The sequence below is a fragment of the Phaethon aethereus genome, assembly GCF_964289735.1.
Source record: "Phaethon aethereus genome assembly, chromosome: Z".
NCBI classification, from domain to species: Eukaryota; Metazoa; Chordata; class Aves; order Phaethontiformes; family Phaethontidae; genus Phaethon; species Phaethon aethereus.
In genome coordinates, this window is record NC_138577.1 from 25718563 (window position 1) to 25737855 (window position 19293).

A 19293-nucleotide genomic window follows, 5' to 3' on the forward strand; every position below is an offset into this window, starting at 1 on the left:
GCAGAAGTGAAAGGATAACATTGCTAAAAGGAAGACTCCTAAATGAGTGTAGTTCATGCTGTTCTCCTTACAATGCTGATTTAGCCATTTCTGCTTTTTTCCCACCCTTCTCTTCACTCTTACTTTATGCTCTCTTTTCCTAGATTGTCACTCTCCTACCCCATTCCATGTATAGCAAGCCTCTTTTTGAGGAAATAGGGCTATTAGTTAGCCAGGCATATTGCTGTGCGACAGCAATGTTAATGTTGGGTCAGCACAGTTTACAAGAGATTAGAAAAGCCCCCAAATTGTGCTGCTGAAGTTTGGCAGGTCAGAAGATGTAGGTGCAGTCCACTAGTGACCATTAGTTTATTAGTCATCTGTGATCGGAGTTGTTGGCTTATGCTTCTCTGTCCACTTATTAGTCATTCCCTGACGAACAATTAAAAGCACTAGATCTGTTACACACTAAGATAACAAAAAAGCTGCTTATGATGCAGGAGCATTAATCATCATGCTTGTTTCTGGTACACAAAGTTTGTGTTTCAAAAGCCTTCATTAAGGTTGAAGAAGTGTCTGGAAGATGCGTAGTCTTTACTTGTTGGCATTTTAATGATTGCCCATACATCTTTATAATTTTTAACATATTTATTAACATTTTCTGCTCTGTTTTTTAATAGTCTAACCAAATGGCAAAATTTTCATAGTGCAAACCAGGCACTACAGATTAAATTGAAGACTTCTGGTTGATACATTTGGTCTTAAGTAGTTAGCCTTACACCTAGTTTAAAAAAACCTCATAATTTTTTCTTCATCACTATCCACTTCTGTAATGCTTAATAGTTAGAGAAATGGTGAAGTCATTGATTGCTAACAGCTTAACAATAAATCAGTTGCTGAAGGCAACTTGAAAGCCAATTCTCCAGTGTAACGTTTGTCTTAATAGCTATGAAGAATTCAGCCTTGGATTTTAAAATATAAACAATGACTTGCAGCATCCTAGCTTGTAGGTAGGATAATGAAACTGAAATCAAGACTTTTCTCATCAGCTGTTTTTAAATGAATTCAAAGCATTTATAAGTTTACCTGCCAGTAATGGTATTGCACTGAATAAATACTATTCTATAGGAAGATTTAGATCAAATAAATTGGGAAACAATGAAGTGGTAAAATGTAATTTCAAAGTAAGGTTCAGACCCCTTTGACATTGAGTACTTCTGCTCTGTACGTAATCAGACTGCGCTGCCACCCTACAACTTCACAACTAGGTGTAAACACTTGCTAGCGCAAACAGTCATTTGTCTTGTACTTCAGAATATAGTAGTACTTTTTTAAAAAACAAACAAAAAAGTTCTGATAGAAGCTTCTGGGATATTTAAAGCATTGTTTGTTATTCCCATAAAGGACAAACTTCAGCTTCTTCCAGTTTGGTGCATGAATTGTGTTGTATATGGCTTTATAGCCATTGCTTTTCATTACATGGGAACACATGAAGAAACTGAGTTCTCTTGCCTGCTCTTACTGGCAACTATAGGCAATAATGCATTTTAAAAACTAAGCCAATGCCATATTAAAGCTAGCAAGGCTTTTCTGCTCCATGTGTCAAGGTCTCTGTTCCCGCAGTTTTTCTAACTAGTTTCTCACATCAGTTTCTCTTTCACTGTTCATATTCACTTGTTCCACAGTTTAATTGCTATCATCTCTCATGAGTGTTGTCCCCCATTCTCTCACGTGTTATTTTTATAGTGTTCTCATATCCCTCTTAGTTTGTTAGACTAAACAAAATCCTGTTTCCCTCTGTTGTGGCAGGTTTCCCTTTGTGCCTGATTATATTAATATATCTTGGAATGAGTTTCAGTTTGAATTCATCTTCTTTTTGACAGAGGATGATGATATATATAGCTATATTTAGAATTCAAATTGACATCTCTTCATGGCTTGTACAATGTCATGATTATCTTCTTTTTTTCTCTTGGAAAGGTCTGTGGTTATGCTCTAGTGTTCCACTAGCCCTTTTTGCAGCTGCCTAGTGTTGTTTCCCACATGATGTGACTAATGCATTGGACAGCTCAGTTAGAAATGGCTGATGACTCTACAGGGAAATCACAAGGACTTGACTTGGTGTTATGGCATCTTGTTCCTTTTCTATTTTTTTCAGTCTTTAAGGTTGTACACAGTTTTCTCTATAGTGTCCTAATTATTCAGTGTATTGTCTGTGACTGTCTGGCATCAGCCAACTTACACATTTTTCCTATCCTTTAAGATTGCTGTTAAAAAATGTTGAACAGGATAGATGGGTCTTGGAGCACCTCTGTCAGTAACATTCAGCCTGGTGCTTAGGAAAGAAAACTTTGTGTAATACAAACTACTTCTGGTATGTCTGTGCAGCATTTGACTACATTTACCTCCATGCATTATTCTTGCCTTCAGAATTTGTGCTAAAGCTTTGCATACTATTGAGGTCAAAATTATCCAATCTTTTTTCCCCTTCCTTATGAGCATTACATACTTGCTGTCCTTCAGTGATGTCATACCAGTTCAGTCTGTTAGACATTAAAAATGACCAGACTTTTGATTAAATGTGCCAGTTCCTTCAAAATTCTGAGGTGATAAAGTGTTTTTTTCCTCCATTCCCAAATTCTAATTTGAATACATTAATATTGGCACAGATCCCACAGGTAGCATTTATGGCAGCGCACAGAAATCTGAGAATTGCTTATGCTTACCTAAGAAAACTGTATCTGTTGTGTCTAAATACATCATGTATATTTACATATAAATACAGAAATACATAAGCAGAGCATTTTAAACTTGAAGCTCACTGCATGCCTATTTTGAGACAGGGCTTTGAGAGAAACGTTATTTACTGATGTGTGTTTAAGATAAGCAAGGAGTTTATCTTCAGTGTCGTTCTAAAAACTCTGAGAATCTTGTCTGTAACAGGGTATTGCTTCCAGACATTTTTTACTGTGATGTTGCAATGAATTTTCTTTTAATCTTCTTTCTCAACAATTTGTCAGTACTATTTACAGTAGTAGATATTTTTACTAGTATCTACTTTGGGACATCTTTTTACATAAACATATAGTGATAATCAAATCAGGGACTTAATTTTGTTACATATATGCAATTTGGCTGAAATTTTTGCAAATGCAACCTGCCTTAGGATACATATATTTCAGTCCTTTTACCTTTGTATTTTAGTTACAATTAAAAAAAAAAAAAGCTGCATTAGCAAAACTGCAAAGGAGGTGAAAATAAAGAACATGTCTCCATGAAATATTTTTAACTTTCCAAGGAATGACTGCTGTTGAACAGCGAGTTTCTAAGTATACCTGCTATATATTTCCTTTGCATTTTTTTTTACAGACTGTATAGTATAAGAAATCAGATTTAGTATTGATCTTATCCTGGCAGGATGTTCATGTAGAGATTTTGTTTTATTTAAAAGTTGAACTACATTTTAAAAGCAGACTAAGTTGGTTACATTAAATAACAGTACCGCAACTATAATTTTGCTGAGGCTGTTACACCAGGTATCCTTAAAGTTGAATAATACTCTGTTCCATCTTTGTGTTTAGATGGTGTGTAAATTTTTCTGTGGCTATGGGTTTTTACAGTTGAGAAAGTATATACTTCTGTATGAGTATGACAAACCTTTGTGACAGGATGGCACAGGAAATGTATTCTGACACTATGACTTCTATTTTTCCTTTAGTATAGGTGGACTATTTCTCTGTCTGTATTTCTCTTCCAAATTAAACCTCAGTTTTTCAGTTCCATTATAGCAATTCAAATTATTAGCGTGGGTTAAGCAATTTAAAGAGCAGCTAGGCTGAGTATCTGATGTGTATTATTATATTAAACTTGGATTAACCCTTTCAGTCATAATGGAAGAAATTACAACTGCTTCAGTCCAATATTTCTCATCAATTATGGCAAGAAAATTACTAGTTTAGACACAGCGTGTATCTCCCAGCAAGGAGGGGTTGAAAATGTTTCCCTAGTAGCCTCTGTGTGGCTCTACACATAAGAAATTCAGTATTTGTATCTTCAGTTTCTGAGGGTTAGCTGATGAAAAAAGCAGAACATGAAACAAGGTCACAAAGCTATGAACCTTTCTATCACCAAAGGCAGTCTTTAAGTTCAGACGATTAACTTATTAGAAGTGTAGTACAGTCAGTTCTGTCAAAGGTCAATGAAGTGTTGGCATGCATACATACAGTTTAGCATATGAACGGAGGTTTGCTTCTACTTGCTTCCTACTGAGAAACTTGACTGCATGCTCATGTTGTGAAGAAAACTTAGAAACTGTGTAGCTGTTTTCCCTGTCATCAAAGCAAAACAGCTGGAGCCTAATGCTCCAGTTGTTCACCAGTCCAAGCCCAAAATGACCATTCATATCTAAGGGTGCTTAAACAAGTTCTGTTTTTGTCACAAATGGATATCTTAGGATGCAGGCAGGAAAGGAAGTCCTTTCCAGTTATGTCTTAGACTGACATCAGTGATATTACTATGAACTGGATTTTTATTAGGGTATTCTTTCAGCACTATTAGAGTGTTGGTTTTCCTTTGAGAGGAAAACTAGGGGGAGAGGCTCCCCTCTAGCAGTTGCTACCAGATGGCAAGTACTGTTTGCAATGCAGGGCTATGTTGACCTCTGCTCTGTTTCAAGGTGACTTATATTCTTAGTTATTCGTAGGTGGCAGATTGCTACTTTCAAATGCATCCAAAAATGAGCAAATGTCTAGAGGAAAAATAAATACTGTTTTCAGCTTTCTATTTTTACTTTAAGTATAGTTCTTCCTACTTAATCAAAATTAAGGTTTTTGTCTTTGTCCTTACCACATACTCAGTTAAGTACCTTCAGAAAGACTGGCCTGTTCACTAAGCTCTTTTTTGAGTCAGTGAGCTTAATGCCCTGTTTTGTGTTGTATGAGGGCAGTTACTGGATCACATATAGAACGCTTGTCTTCACAGTCCTGTCCAAACCAAACTCTGTTTCTGTATTTCATTTAACAAAGAGATAGTCTTGTCACTGCTGTCCTGAGGCAAAAAATTCCACTGGGGATGGTACATTGCTTGAATGTCAAGACTGCTTTGAACTTAATCTTGGCCAAGTAGTTGAGTTTGGGATTTAGACGTTATTTATCTTGCAACCAAGGATTTACAGAAAGAAAGGTCAAACTGCCTTCTAACAGAAATATCAAAATGGATTAAGAAGCTGACTAGAAAGAGAATATGGAAGGAAATCCAAGATGAACTTAATAGTTGTTTTTTACCATGTGGAACACCACAGGTATTCCTCTGATGAGGCTTGTTATATGAAATGGTTTGATACATTGCCAGTATTAGAAATTCAGCATCTTAACTTGTGTGGGCTTATCCTACCTTTCTTCTGTTACTTCTTGTGTAATTCTGTATATGATGATAACATGTACCCATAATGAATCCAATGAAGTGCTTTAAAATCTTTGGGGTGGAGGTAAATAAATGTGTTCAGACAGGTGCAGAAAAGTAGGCAATGTCTAGTTTGTTTACTGTTTTACCAAAACCAAACCCCAGTGAACAAATGAATTTAAAATAACATGCAGATTTGTGCACAAAACATGTTTGAAATACTTTTTCTGTAAGGATGAAAGTATTTAGGTCTCTTTTTTTAAATTCAGCAATATAAAGAAGTTCAGAGATTGCTTTTGTCATAAAATACAGTATATTGCAATAATTTGTTTTGCCTTTCTGTTACAGATTAACTAAACTGCAGATATTGGAACTTAGAGAAAACCAGTTAAAAATATTGCCAAAGTAAGTATGGATGACACTGACTTAAACTACTTTGAAGGGTTTTTTCTGTAGTTATACTAATTAATGTAGTGCATATTGAAAAGTAGATAACTTAAATGTGTAGCTAAGTACATGGACTAAGTTGTCACAAGGAACTATCCCTTCATACTACCGAAATTATATCTCCCTTCAGACTGACTGGTCTGCCTATACAGCTTTTATTTCTTGTGTAAAGCTTTGTGGATTTCTGATCCACCTGTTGAGCTTTTAAGTCAGTGTGTGGGCACCTCAGGATGATCATTCTGAGGTGTCTGATGCATCTTGCACGCAATACTGTGTGGCTGTCCAGATGCCTGTCTGTGTACAGTTCTGATGGCTGAATGTCTGAGACTTAGACATTGGTAATTAAGAACATTATCTCTAAATCAAATGTGGAGTTTGGGATGCTTGTTCAGAGTGACTGAGGGAGTACAATTCACATGACTTGAACACTTTAATATGCTTCAGGGCTGAAGGAAGTAACAGCTCGTTACTGTGTTGTATGGAATCTGTTATGCCGTACTTATTCTGTAATGCAGCAGGCTTGTTTAACATAATGGCAGCATATTCCTCAGACTTGTTTTCAGTAATAGTAAAATAGTTCTGGAAATTACTACAGCATTTGTTTTAACAGTAAATCTAATCGTACCTCTCTTAAAATCTAGCATCTTTCTTAAACCCTGCCTTGCAGTTCTCACTCATTTCATCAAACAAGCCCGGTCTAATGATGTTGCAGTTCCTGCTGTTTCTATGAGCTAGAGCAATGCTCTGAATTTTCTGACTTGGACCCTGAACATCTAAGTGGGTTAGCAGAGGTATAAAAGTTCCAACAAAGAGAAGAACAGAGATCCCAAAGATGGAATGTGAATAACCAGCTGTAGAGTCCTGAATGTGTTGTTGGTGTGGTGTAAAAGGGGTCCTCCTCTGGCAATAGAAACTGGTAAAGAGAAGCACTGGTTTTGGTGGGTGTAAGATATTTTGGTGGCGAAAAGGAGATAACAATTGAATACGCACTCTGTCCAGCTCATATGCTAGCGGAGACTTGCATGTGGTAGGCTGTAGTGTGAATTGCCAGCCCTTCAAACACAACAGCCGGTTTTCTTACTGACTGTAGCTAATTCTATGCTAAGACATGACTGAGGGGTATATTCCATTGGAATTCCCTTTTGTGTTCCTAGATACTGCACTGTGGTGTCTGCTGTGTAAAGATGCCAGAACTCATATCTGGAATTAAACGTATAGCATCAGAAAGTGTGAATTTAAATCTTCCAGGTGTGAAGAATTCTACTCATTCCTGTGATATAAATACTCTCTATCCACCTTTGCTCTTCCTGCTATCACTAATTTTCAGCACAAAAAATTAGAGGACAAGTAATTTAGGGTAGTAGCTCTGTAAATTGCTACTTCCGACTCAGTAACAGCAGCTATAATTAAAACTTGCAGCTAATACAGATTTTGTTCATAAAATTACCCTGACCTTAGTTGCCGTAATTAACACTGATAGTATGAATTACATGCGATAACTTTTAGTAGTTTATGGAGGTTTCTTGTAGTGACAAAAGACATTTAAACAAATGCTGTAATGTATTTAAGCCAAACACAACTTCTGTTGAAGATGCTGGGAATTTCTTTGTGGACTTCAGTGTTTTCAGGATTTCATCCTTGCTGGAATACTAAACAGTCATGAAGATATCCTCTGCAGCACCTCCATAATGATCTACAGTACATGCTGAGATGCCACCCTTGTTATTCTCTTCTGGTACTCTTGTGGTTCAGTTAAGGGAGATTAAAGCTATTGAGACTACGTGTTTAATTTAACCATATTAATATGCATTATGCTGCAGTGAGGCACTGGAAACCTACATTGTTTACGAATTACGTACACTGGGGAGAACAAATTCATTGCGGTGTCCATAGCATGCAAGAGGTGAATCTGCCTTTCAGGATAATACAATGTGCAGCAGTTGACCTGGCCACCAAAGGCATCCATGGCCTGGCTTTATGTATTATGTTAGAACAGAACCTGATGTGAAATTTGAACTTAACACAGTTTTCCAAACCTGAGTATGTGTTTTAAAAAGAACATGCTGTACATTTTTAAACAGTGTAGAAGGTCCAAAGGCTTTTTTTGAAGCTAGTAAGATATAACAGTACATGCCAGTATTTTTGCTATAGAATACAGCTGTCTTTTCTTGTTTCCGTGTCACACTCACCTTTTTAATATTTTCATACTTACAGTGAATTATTTCATATTTCTAATGAGAAATGTATTTGGATAAATTTCTACAAAATCAGCTAGTCCTCTTTCTGAATTAAACATGTATATAATTTTTAACACTGAAGCTAAAGCACTTGAAAGACTGTTAATCAAAATGGGTAATTAATGCCAACATACTAAATCAACCTTTCTGTGTGCCAAATGCATCATTTTGCTTGGAGCTTATCCACAGCCAGAGACTGTTTTAAAATTAGGAGTTATTTCTAAGCTGAAAATTCAGTTCAAATAATAATCAAGGCACTATCTTAAAACTGTTGAAATGAAAGGACTATAAAAATGTTAAGCCATTTTTTCAAATAATTGTTTATTGAAACTAATGTATCAAATTCCATCCCACATAGCTGTGAATCTCCCTTAATGTACTTCTTGAGGCTGAAATTTAGATCAACAGTGAAGTTTTGGACTGCTTTCTCTAGTAGCCCACAGTCTTACTAACATAGCTTGAAAACAGAAGAAATCTAAGATCTTTTTAAATTGAAGACATCAATAAAAGTACAATGTAGTGTTGCCCACAGAGTTTTCAAAGACGCGAAATAATATGCTAGGTCCTTTAAATGAGCCTTCAGCTGTGCTTCTGGGAGATGCATTGGGGCAAATTTGTTAGCAACATACAGCACTAAAATTGGTATTGACATAGTTTCAGAAAGCTTTGAGAAATTCAGATTATGCAATATTTCAGAGAGACTAAGATAACTTATGTTAGAATTGGAAAATTAATTTTAGCAGTTGGCTTACTGATAATTGTCCAGTTCGTGAGCTTTGAGAAATGAGGGAAACTGTTTCTCAGATTCTTCTGGAAGTAGCCCTTTCATGTATTTTTTTTCTTCTTTGAAACAGTGGGAATGTGAGTTTAAAGGCTTTCCCCTAAAGCCAGTGTATACTATGTGTGCAGCGCAAAAAATGGCTTCTCCTTTTGTCTTGATCATGTCTTCACCTACTTGTGCTAAATTCCTGGTTTGTCCTCAGCGTAATTACTATAATGTAATGAAAATAAAATCTAGAGACAGACGTTGAGTGTAATCCTTTTTGGAGATTATTTCATGAATAATACTATATTTCATGAATAATACTAGTAATCACATTGCCTTATTTATTGAAAGTAAGTTATTTTTACATAGAATGTAATTTTTGACCTGTATATTCAGAACAACTGTAATACTTCATCTGTTTGAAGAAAATCTGAAATTTTTAATAGCTGTGTAGGCCATCTTGTGTTCTTGCAGCTCTTTTTTAAAGATATTAGTGTTCATACATATATTTCAATGCTATAAAAGACTCTACCAGTTAGAAGCTCTTACATTTAGTTTTTGCACAATTTTATGTTATGTACACACAGTTTATGTTTGAAAGTTTTACATATTATTAATTGTTCTTTGGAAATATATTACTGAATAAATTCAGAATATTGTCATATGAATAATGTCATATGAAGGATTCACAGACCCTTTGAAAATATTTTTAGGTAGTACTGGAGTACTGATCACATAGACCACCATGTGCAGTGGTAGATAATCTCTGTGGGTTCCCCAAAGTAAACTTTAAATGGAGGAAAAACTTTGCCAGAACACAGCTTTAAATAACGGATTTTACTTTCAGTCATTGATTTAATCTTTGCCATTAGTTGGCTTAAAGAGTATTGAATTGGCTGATGTAGTTGCCAAACCATTCTCCATGATATTTGAAAAGTCCTGGCAGTCAGGTGAAGTCCCTGCAGACTGGAAAAAGAAAACATTGCACCCATTTTTAAAAAAGGGTAGCAAAGAGGATCCTGGGAACTACCAACCTGTCAGCCTCACCTCTGTGCTTGGGAAGATGACGGAACAGAGCCTCCTAGAAGCTGTGCTAAGGCACAGGGAGGTGAATTGAGACAGCCAGCCAGCATGGCTTCACCCAGGGCAAGTCCTGCCTGACCAACTTGTGACCTTCTGTGATGGAGTGACCACATTAGTCGACAAGGGAAGAGCTACAGATGTTGTCTCTCTGGATTTCTGTAAGGCCTTTGACACAGTCCCCCACAACATGCTTCTCTGTACGTTGGAGAGGGATGGATTTGATGGGCGGACTGTGGGTGGATTAGGAATTGGTTGGATGGTCACATCCAGAGGATGGTGGTCAATGGCTCAGTGTCCAGATGGAGACTGGTGATGAGTGGTGTCCCTCAGGGCTCCATATTGGGTCCAGTACTGTTTAGTATCTTCATCAATGACATGGACAGTGAGATCGAGTGCATGCGCAGAAAGTTTGCAGACAACACCAAGCTGAGTGGTGAAGTTGACATGCCTGAGGGACGGGATGCCATCCAGAGGGAACTGGAGAGGCTCAAGGAATAGGCCTGTGTGAACCTCATGAGATTCAGCAAGTCCAAGTGCAGGCTCCTGCACCTGGGTCAGGGCAAGCCCCAGTATTAATACAGGCTGGGGGACAAAGGGATTGAGCGCAGCCCAGCTGAGAAGGACTTCGGGGTACTGGTGGATGAAAAGCTGGGTGGGAGGCGGTAGTGTGCGCTCGCAGCCCTGAAGGCCAACTGTATCCTGGGCTGCATCCAAAGCAGCGTGGCCAGCAGGTCAAGTGAGGGGATTCTTCCCCTCTACTCTGCTCTGCTGAGACCCCATCTGGAGTCCTGCATCCAGCTCTGGAGCCCTCAGCACAGGAAAGACATGGACGAACTGGAGCAGGTCCGGAGGAAGGCCGCCAAAATGATCCGAGGGATGGAGCACCTCTCTTAGGAGGACAGGCTGAAAGAGTTGGGGTTGGTCAGCCTGGAGAAGAGAAGGCTCCGGGAGGATCTTCTTGCAGCCTTCCAGTCCTTAAAGGGGGCTTCTAAGAAAGATGGGGACAGACTGTTTAGCAGGGCCTGTTGCGATAGGACAAGGAGTAATGGCTTTAAACTAAAAGAGGGTAGATTTAGGCTAGATCTAAGGAAGAAATTTGTCATGGTGAGGGTCGTGAACATGTTGCCCAGAGAGGTGGTAGATGCCTGATCCCTGGAAACATTCCAGGTCTGGTTGGACAGGGCTCTGTGTAACAAGATCTAGTTGAAGATGTCCCTCCTCATTGCAGGGGAGCTGGACTAGATGACCTTAAAAGGTCCCTTACAAACCAAAGAATCTGTGATTCTGTGATGTGTCACAAAATCCAATTTAGTAATCTGATTTCTTGTAAGACTAGGGAAATAATTAGGACTCCAGCCCACACTATACGGAAGCAAGTTTGTCAGCAGGTGGGAGAGGGAGAAAGGTGGTGTTGTTGCCTGTGATTCAACAGTGGTCTTTTCTGTTTTAGATAATTGTTAGGCAGTGGTCTGTCTTTGGGAGGAAAACATGTAGTTAACCAGCTTTTGGCTGCTGCGAATACTTATGTGGCTAGGTGAAAAGCTGAAGTACTCAAAAGAAGAGTATCTTCGCTGAGTTACTCTTTATGATAAAGATTACTGTAGTGGTCCTTAGCTGTAAAGTAATCCGTAGATGAGTTGCAACGTACTCTTTTTGTGACAGTCCACAGTCAGTATGATCACTAGTATGTGCCTGTTTGAACAGTTTGTGAAAATTTGACCTTTTTTAGATATCTGTCCAGTTACAGAACAGCATCACTATTTAATACTGGTTAAATAATATATTTGTATGAATACCGGAAGATTGGATGTAACTGGTATTTTCCTAAATCTAATTCCTTATTAATCCCCTTCCTGTGCAGAACCATGTCCAGACTGACTCAGCTGGAGAGACTGGACTTAGGAAGTAATGAGTTCACAGAAGTGGTGAGTTTTGCCTTAGTAACAGAGCTTTGTATCTTTTATAAATTCTTTATCCTTTAATGAATTTTTAATCAATATGAAAATGTAAACATCAGCTTAAGTGTCCTGCTACTGAGCAAATAATATGTACACCCCATACTACTTTATGGAGCCTTTTATAAAAACTCTGCATATTCTGGTGAATATTGAGTACATTTTTCCTCAGTTTGAAAATAACACTCTGTGGTATAGTTTGGTTACTGTACTGGTAAAAAAATTAATGGTAATATGTGTTTGAATTATAAACATAATTGTTTGGCTTGTAGTAAATTACAAACACTGGTTATCATGTATTTAATGTTGTAAGTTCTGTATAAGCTGTGCATAACCTGCTTTTATTGTATACAAACTACTTAGAACAAAGGAATACTATATTAATTTTAATTGTTCAAAATAGTTGGAATATTGTTCAAAATAGTATTTACAGTTGAGGTGCTCAAATTTTTCATTCAGCATGAATCAGCTTGTTTCCTGTTCATGATCTCGCAGACAAATACATCTTACATTTACAATTACTTAACATCTCTCTGCTTCTACAAGTACTTTCCTGGATAAAGGTATTGGAATAGAAGTATAGCAGAATGTACTGACCTGCCATATAATAATGTCAGGCCTTTATGTGCCACCAGATCATGTAGAGCTGAACATTTGCCTAGTTGTATGGTTTGGCAGATAGGGAAGTGTATTTAAGGAATTGTTCATTAGTAGTAGTATACTTCTGGCCATTACCATTACGGCCATATTCTCATTACAGGGTAGATATTCATGAGGGAGCCTTAATCTAACAAGCCCAGGCCCATGTTGACTCATAAGAGCCAGGAACTAAGCATGGGCTGCAAAATTACCTGTGTGGGTATATTTTTGGCTGATTGCTTCATCCCTCCCAGCCTTTTAGCTACAAGGGTCAACTACTGGTAACTTCGTTAAGATTTTTTTGCTAAAATTGCAAGAAGGTTTGAAACCACTTTTTTGGATAAAGATCTGTCTGAAAGATAGTAAAGATTTTCTCTTGGAAAATGAATTATTGGGAGTGAGGGCCGCAATTTATGCGGGAATGTTGTATATTTACAACATAACAAAACTGAATTCTGCATTTAGCTGAACTTGTAGCTGTTAAGGTGCAGTAGCACCTGTTTTGTATTATTTTCTCAGGAGGGAATTTTAAATAGGAAAGCACATGCAACATTGATGTTTACCAAGCAGTGGTCTTGCCCTGATATGTAAGATACTTCTAACAATAAGTTGTAGTGGAAGCACAATCCTGCACTTCATTTTATGGATGGAGTAGTTTGCTTGTATCATGCAGATACACCCTTTGTTGTTAGAAAATTTGTCTTTCTTTTCCCCAAAACTACGAAGTCTTTGCAGTTTTTGACAAACAGGTCTTCTGTGTTGATGGAATTGAAGGGTTTTTAAATGCTTTCCATGAGATAAAATTACACACATAACATTTATTTATTTTGTGCTGCAGGTGGGAAAAAAAAAAACTTTCTATTAAAAAAAAACCCAAACTCAACAAAAACCAACCAAACAAAAAACCACACTGTTTGTAGGGATTATTTAGTGTTCTGATCAAGTTCTTAAAAGGTTTTTTTTATAGCTGATACATACGTTTGCATTTAAAGAAGTGATTTATCTGGGAGTTTTTTGATGACCCAGTGAAACAAGTGTATATAACAGCTATAGTAAGACATTACTTAAAGTTGCAACAGATAAATCCCAGACCTTGTTTTTGTCTTTCACTGTTTTCTGTATGAAGTTTTTAAAAAATAGCTTCCCTTTACAGCCTGAAGTACTTGAACAACTGAGTGGGTTAAAGGAGTTTTGGATGGATGGTAATAGACTAACACTTATTCCAGGGGTAAGTCCTTTTACTGCGTTAAACATTTAGTATTTTAACTTACAGTGGTATTTGCTTTGTCAGCTATGATATATGTTGAAGTTGATATGTAATTTTAATGTTACTGAAAACCAAAAGGCTAAATGCCACTTAAATGCTTCATTAGTCTACTTAGAAATTGTCACTGATCATAAGAGTTGGGTATACAGCATTTCTTTCATTGAAAATTATATACCTTTCATCTAAAAATTACATTCCAATTCAGGAAAGGGGTAAAAATCCTTGACAAAATCCTGGATCAAGTTTAGCATTGACTGGTCTTTCCAAAAAGGGATTATTTTGTGTTAATAAGCAGGAAATCACAGGATAAATATGTTGTGTGAACTTTTACTGGTCACGGCTGTAAAGCAGGCAATGCCTGTTCAGGTATACAGGGAGCATAGCCAGTTCCTGAGAAAATGTTCTGTTGACTCCCTCTGGGTTCCTCTCAGAACTACATGGGGTCCAGGCTTAGCTATAATTGAAGTACCTGTGAACCTGTGTGTATGTTCTAGTAAACTAGTAAATGAGAATTTTGCATTTGGGAAGCAGCTGGTCTGTTTTAAGACTTAAAATCGCTAGCAGTCCTCTGATGTGAAGCTTTCTTGTCTGATCAGTAGTCTTCTCTACTGTCTTTCCTCACTTAGCTAATTCTTCCTTAAAGAGTTGAATGGATGTATTACACATTTCTACTTCACAGTAAAACTGTATTTGTAGAAGTGCCTGCATCTTCTCTGTGAAGATTTCAGTAGAGTAGTGTGCACAAATCTTTAAGCTTATTCTTGGTTCATATGGAAAGGTAATTACAAGCTTATATTTTGGCTTGTTTCTTCAGTTTAGTACAATTAGGGATTCGTTGTTTTTTGAGGTTCAGTACAATGCAGTTTTACACAAAAAGCAAAAATAAGCATTAAAAGACTTTACTGGAGCCTAGTGATGTCCTTATGTTGTCTGTCTCTTTTTGAAGTCTGTTGTAAAGCTTCAGTTGTTTGCAGTAACTGATCAAACCATTGAATTTGCAGCAGACTGACTATAGAGACCTGCAGAATTATGGTGGTGTGTCTGTGTGTGTGGAGAAACATCAACTGTGCGTATCTGCACAAAATAATTATAAAGCTTGGTTATTTTGCATAAAAATGTATTTCAGCACTATAAATAGGTTTTCTCTTTTCCTCTGGCATTACACTTCAGAGACAGTTTGTTGTCAAATCTGCTTTATTTTTTGTTTTGAACTTACACTTTCTAGAATGCATTATCTTCTCTTGCTTTTAGTTCATAGGCACTTTGAAACAACTGACCTACTTGGATGTTTCTAAAAACAACATTGAAGTAGTTGAAGAAGGTATTTCAGGTTGTGAAAGCCTGCAAGACCTACTGTTATCCAGTAATTCACTTCAGCAACTGCCAGAGAGTATTGGTTTGTATTTTCAGTTAATTCATATTCGTAAAAACTTATAGTTCAGATGCAGAACACTTGAAAATAGACAAATGGCATTTTAGAACTAAGGTTCAATTATAAGTGCCAGTTTTGGATAAAGCTGTAATGAGTAACTGAATAATAAAATCCATATTTGTTTTGGAGCATTCTTGGCTTAATACAGTAGTTTGTAAATGGGTGAAAAAAAATTATTTTTCTTTCCCCACCCTGCCATTGCTGGCACATGATAAGCTGGCAAACAAGTTCTGTAAGCTCATCTGCTTATTTCCTTAGGTATATAGCACTATAGGCATGCCAGGGAATACGGAAAATGTGGTTGCTTGCCCATAGGTTGTTTTTTTCTGTTTAATTTAAAATTAAAAGTAAGCCTAATGAACTCAAATGTCCTTTTTTATTTACTTGTTCATCTTATTACAGGTTTCCTGAAGAAGGTAACAACACTTAAAATTGATGAAAACCAGTTGATTTATTTGCCAGACTCCATAGGAGGGTAGGTATTTCACATGAATAAAAGATTGAATTGCCTTTGCACACTTTTCTGTAACAGTAGCTCCTCTTATGAATGTTTTCACAACTACTTGATTTAATTTCTTCTGCATGTTAATGTCTTAATAAAATTGAAAGCAAGTTCTTTCATATGTTACTTCTAGTTTGCAGCATGTATGTTCTTTATGTATTATTTAATATCAAAAGACCTATGTTTCTCACTTATTAATGCAGCCATCAATCTACAAAAGAAAATTGACTATGAAAGTAAACAAGATGTTTGAAAAGGCAGTCAGCTGCCTGAACTAGTTGTGATATAGCTGTGGCTGTGGTAAATACTGTGAATGATTGAACCACTTTGAAAAAGCTTGTAAAAAGTGAATGTGAAAACACACATTTATCTTTTTATACTATAAGGAGAATTTTCACCTGTTCATCAGCAGGTTTTTTAATGTGTAATTTGGTGTTCAGCATTTTGATTTTAAATTTGTGAATGACAGCAAAAATAACTGGTTCAGAATTAAGGGCTATACAAATGAAGGGTATTTGTTCCAGTTGCTTTTCTCCTATTATAATTAATGTAGGTTATCATTTCTTGTGAGAGTTTACAAAATACTTCTTCACTGCCAGATTCTTAGGTTCACTGTCTCTAACTCTTGAAATTCTTTTTCTGTTCAGAAACTGCACTCAACTCCTGTTTGCTATGATCTGTCCCTTTCTAAATGTTTTCAGTGCCTTGCACGACCACATTTTCATGTAGTACACAACTGTTTGATTTGCTGACCCCCGTTTTCACTAAATGCTGTAATGAGGAGAGCATAAAGGAGAAAAAAATACAAACAAAAAAGCCCACAACCAACCAACAAACAAAAAAAATACCCAAAACATATTTTAATCATTAAGTAAAGGATTTTTCTTGGATTTGAATTCCCTTGGGTTTCAGAGTTTTATTTTGAATTACATTTGATATTTGTAATTAGTAGTGCTATTAACTGCATTTAAATTTAAAGTATTCAATTAGTGTTGGATTAATTAACCTCTATAGAGAAGTAAATATTTTTTTTTTTAGGTTAGTGTCAGTAGAAGAACTGGACTGTAGTTTCAATGAGATTGAAACATTGCCTTCATCTGTTGGGCAGCTCTCTAATATAAGGACATTTGCTGCAGATCACAACTTTTTAACACAGCTGCCATCAGAGGTAGGTATTTAATTACAAAACTGTAAAATGAATTTTTAATGTATTTTAAACTATATAGTCTGGAGAAATTTTGGATAACAAGTTAATAATTCTTGAGTAGATTTTCTTTCTGTATGTTCTTAAAGGAGGATGTATACAGATATACAAGCTTTCAAATAGTGAAATTCAGAATTTCATTAAACAAGAAGTAGAAATTTGTTGCTAGTGTGTTGAAACTATTTAATAGTGTGCTAGTGTGTTGAAACTAAAGACTATTTAATACATAAGAATAAATCTAATTACACTTTACAGGCAAAAACAGCTGTAAGACTCATTTCTTAAAAGCAGTAAAAATTTACATATTTTCAGTTGCAAAGATTAATTCTTTGCTGGTTTTTTTTATTTTCAGATTGGAAACTGGAAGCATGTAACAGTGTTGTTTCTGCATTCTAATAAGCTTGAATTTCTCCCTGAAGAAATGGGTGATATGCAGAAATTAAAAGTCATCAATCTGAGTGACAATAGGTTTGTGAATGCATTTATTCCAGTAGAAGTTTTATAAAATGCAATAATATGTAGAGGTATTGTTATGAATATATTATGCTATCTTTCCTTATCTCACACACAGCTTAGAAGCTGAGGGAGATGCATGTGTTTAATGTACTCTGTAATATCTTCATCAGTGATGTAGGATTGAGTGCACTCTCAGCAAGTTTGCAGATGACACCAAGCTGAGTGGTGCAGTTGACACACCTGAGGAACGAGATGCCATCCAGAGGAACCGGGACAAGCTTGAGGAATCACACACAAGCTGTGTGAACCTCATGAGGTTCAACAAGTCCAAACGCAGGCTCCTGCACCTGGGTCGGGGCAGCTCCCAGTATCAATACAGGCTGGGGGATGAAGGAATTGAGAGCAGCCCTGCCGAGAAGGACTTGGGTGTCCTGGTGGATGAAAAGCTGGACGGGAGGCGGTAATGTGCGCTCGCAGCCCTGAAGGCCAACCGTATCCTGGGCTGCATCCAAAGCAGCGTGGCCAGCAGGTCAAGTGAGGGGATTCTTCCCCTCTACTCTGCTCTGCTGAGACCCCACCTGGAGTCCTGCATCCAGCTCTGGAGTCCTCAGCACAGGAAAGACATGGACCTGTTGGAGAGGGTCCAGAGGAGGCCACAGAAATGATCAGAGGGCTGGAACACCTCTCCTAGGAGGACAGGCTGAGAGAGTTGGGGTTGTTCAGCCTGGAGAAGAGAAGGCTCCAGGGAGACCTTCTTGCAGCCTCTCAGTCCTTAAAGGGGACTTCTGAGAAAAAAGGGGGCAGACTTTTTAGCAGGGCCTGTTGCGATAGGACAAGGAGTAATGGCTTTAAACGAAAAGAGGATAAATTTAGACTAGATCTAAGGAAGAAATTTGTCATGGTGAGGGTGGTGAACCACTGGCATAGGTTGCCCAGAGAGGTGGTAGATGCCTGATCCCTGGAAACATTCCAGGTCAGGTTGGACAGGGCTCTGTGTAATGTGATCTAGTTGGAGCTGTCCCTGCTCGTTGCAAGGGGGTTGGACTAGATGACCTTAAATGGTCCCTTCCAACCAAATGATTCTGTGAATGTATTATTGTTGTATTCTTGATCTTGCAGTTACATTGTATTAAGTTTTCTTTATTTTAATGGCTTGGCACATGGTCCATACATTGAAGCACAACTTCAGTACATTTGTGGTTGTTAGCATGTATTTTTCTGGAGGATTAATTTGGTTATTTTCATAAAACTTTTGCTTCTTACTTAAAAGATAATAGCTTCCTGTATTGCATATGGAGGACACAAAACAGTATCAGAGTATGGTGTAAAACAATTAGGTGTGCTGGTGAAGGGGAAAAAGAGTTGTGTTTTATTAGAGCTGGTCATTAAAAACTGAGAAAAGATTTCTCTTTTGGGAATTGCCAGTTTGTAGAATTGAAATATATTGGGAGAGATAAGTCTAACTGAGCTCTTCCTCCTGTTCTGCCAGTCCAGCTTCTCTGTACTCCATCTGCAGCTCAATTTAGCCGTTTGCCAGAGCTTTCATTATCCAGGGCATCCCCTTTCCCACACATGTATCTTTGAAAAAAACAAGAATTTTCAGGTGTAGCACTTGTTGCTAAATTGGTGTGCATGTATTTTGAAAGATAAAATACTGAGGATTCAGATTAATTAATTCAGGTTAATTGTCTTCAAAATTGTATTCAAGTCCCTGAACTGACTGAAATTCAAGTTATATTATCACTTTTTTTTTAAACTGTTTGCTAAACTGGGCAGAAATGCGTTTTTGTGTTTGCTTGTTCTTTTTTTTTTAATACAGGTATATAGTTATTAATTTAACTGTATCTGTAGATGTCCTTTTTCAGCATTTTTACAGGCTAATGAAGGATTGTTTCGTAACAATTTTAACAGTATTGATAAGTGTGT

The 19293-nt window shown here is 37.1% G+C and overlaps 1 protein-coding gene across 2 annotated transcripts in view; it reads left to right on the forward strand.

Moving 5' to 3' along the window:
- The window catches only part of ERBIN (erbb2 interacting protein), a gene marked incomplete at both ends in the record, with an annotated part of 63881 nt that overhangs the window by 18962 nt on the left and 25626 nt on the right, over positions 1-19293 (forward strand). For both annotated transcript variants that reach the window (XM_082012939.1, XM_082012938.1), the window contains 7 exons: positions 5728-5784; positions 11774-11837; positions 13660-13734; positions 15025-15169; positions 15608-15680; positions 16746-16875; positions 17264-17379. In XM_082012939.1, coding sequence (XP_081869065.1) covers positions 5728-5784; positions 11774-11837; positions 13660-13734; positions 15025-15169; positions 15608-15680; positions 16746-16875; positions 17264-17379 — 660 coding nt within the window. The remainder of the gene's footprint in view (positions 1-5727; positions 5785-11773; positions 11838-13659; positions 13735-15024; positions 15170-15607; positions 15681-16745; positions 16876-17263; positions 17380-19293) is intronic.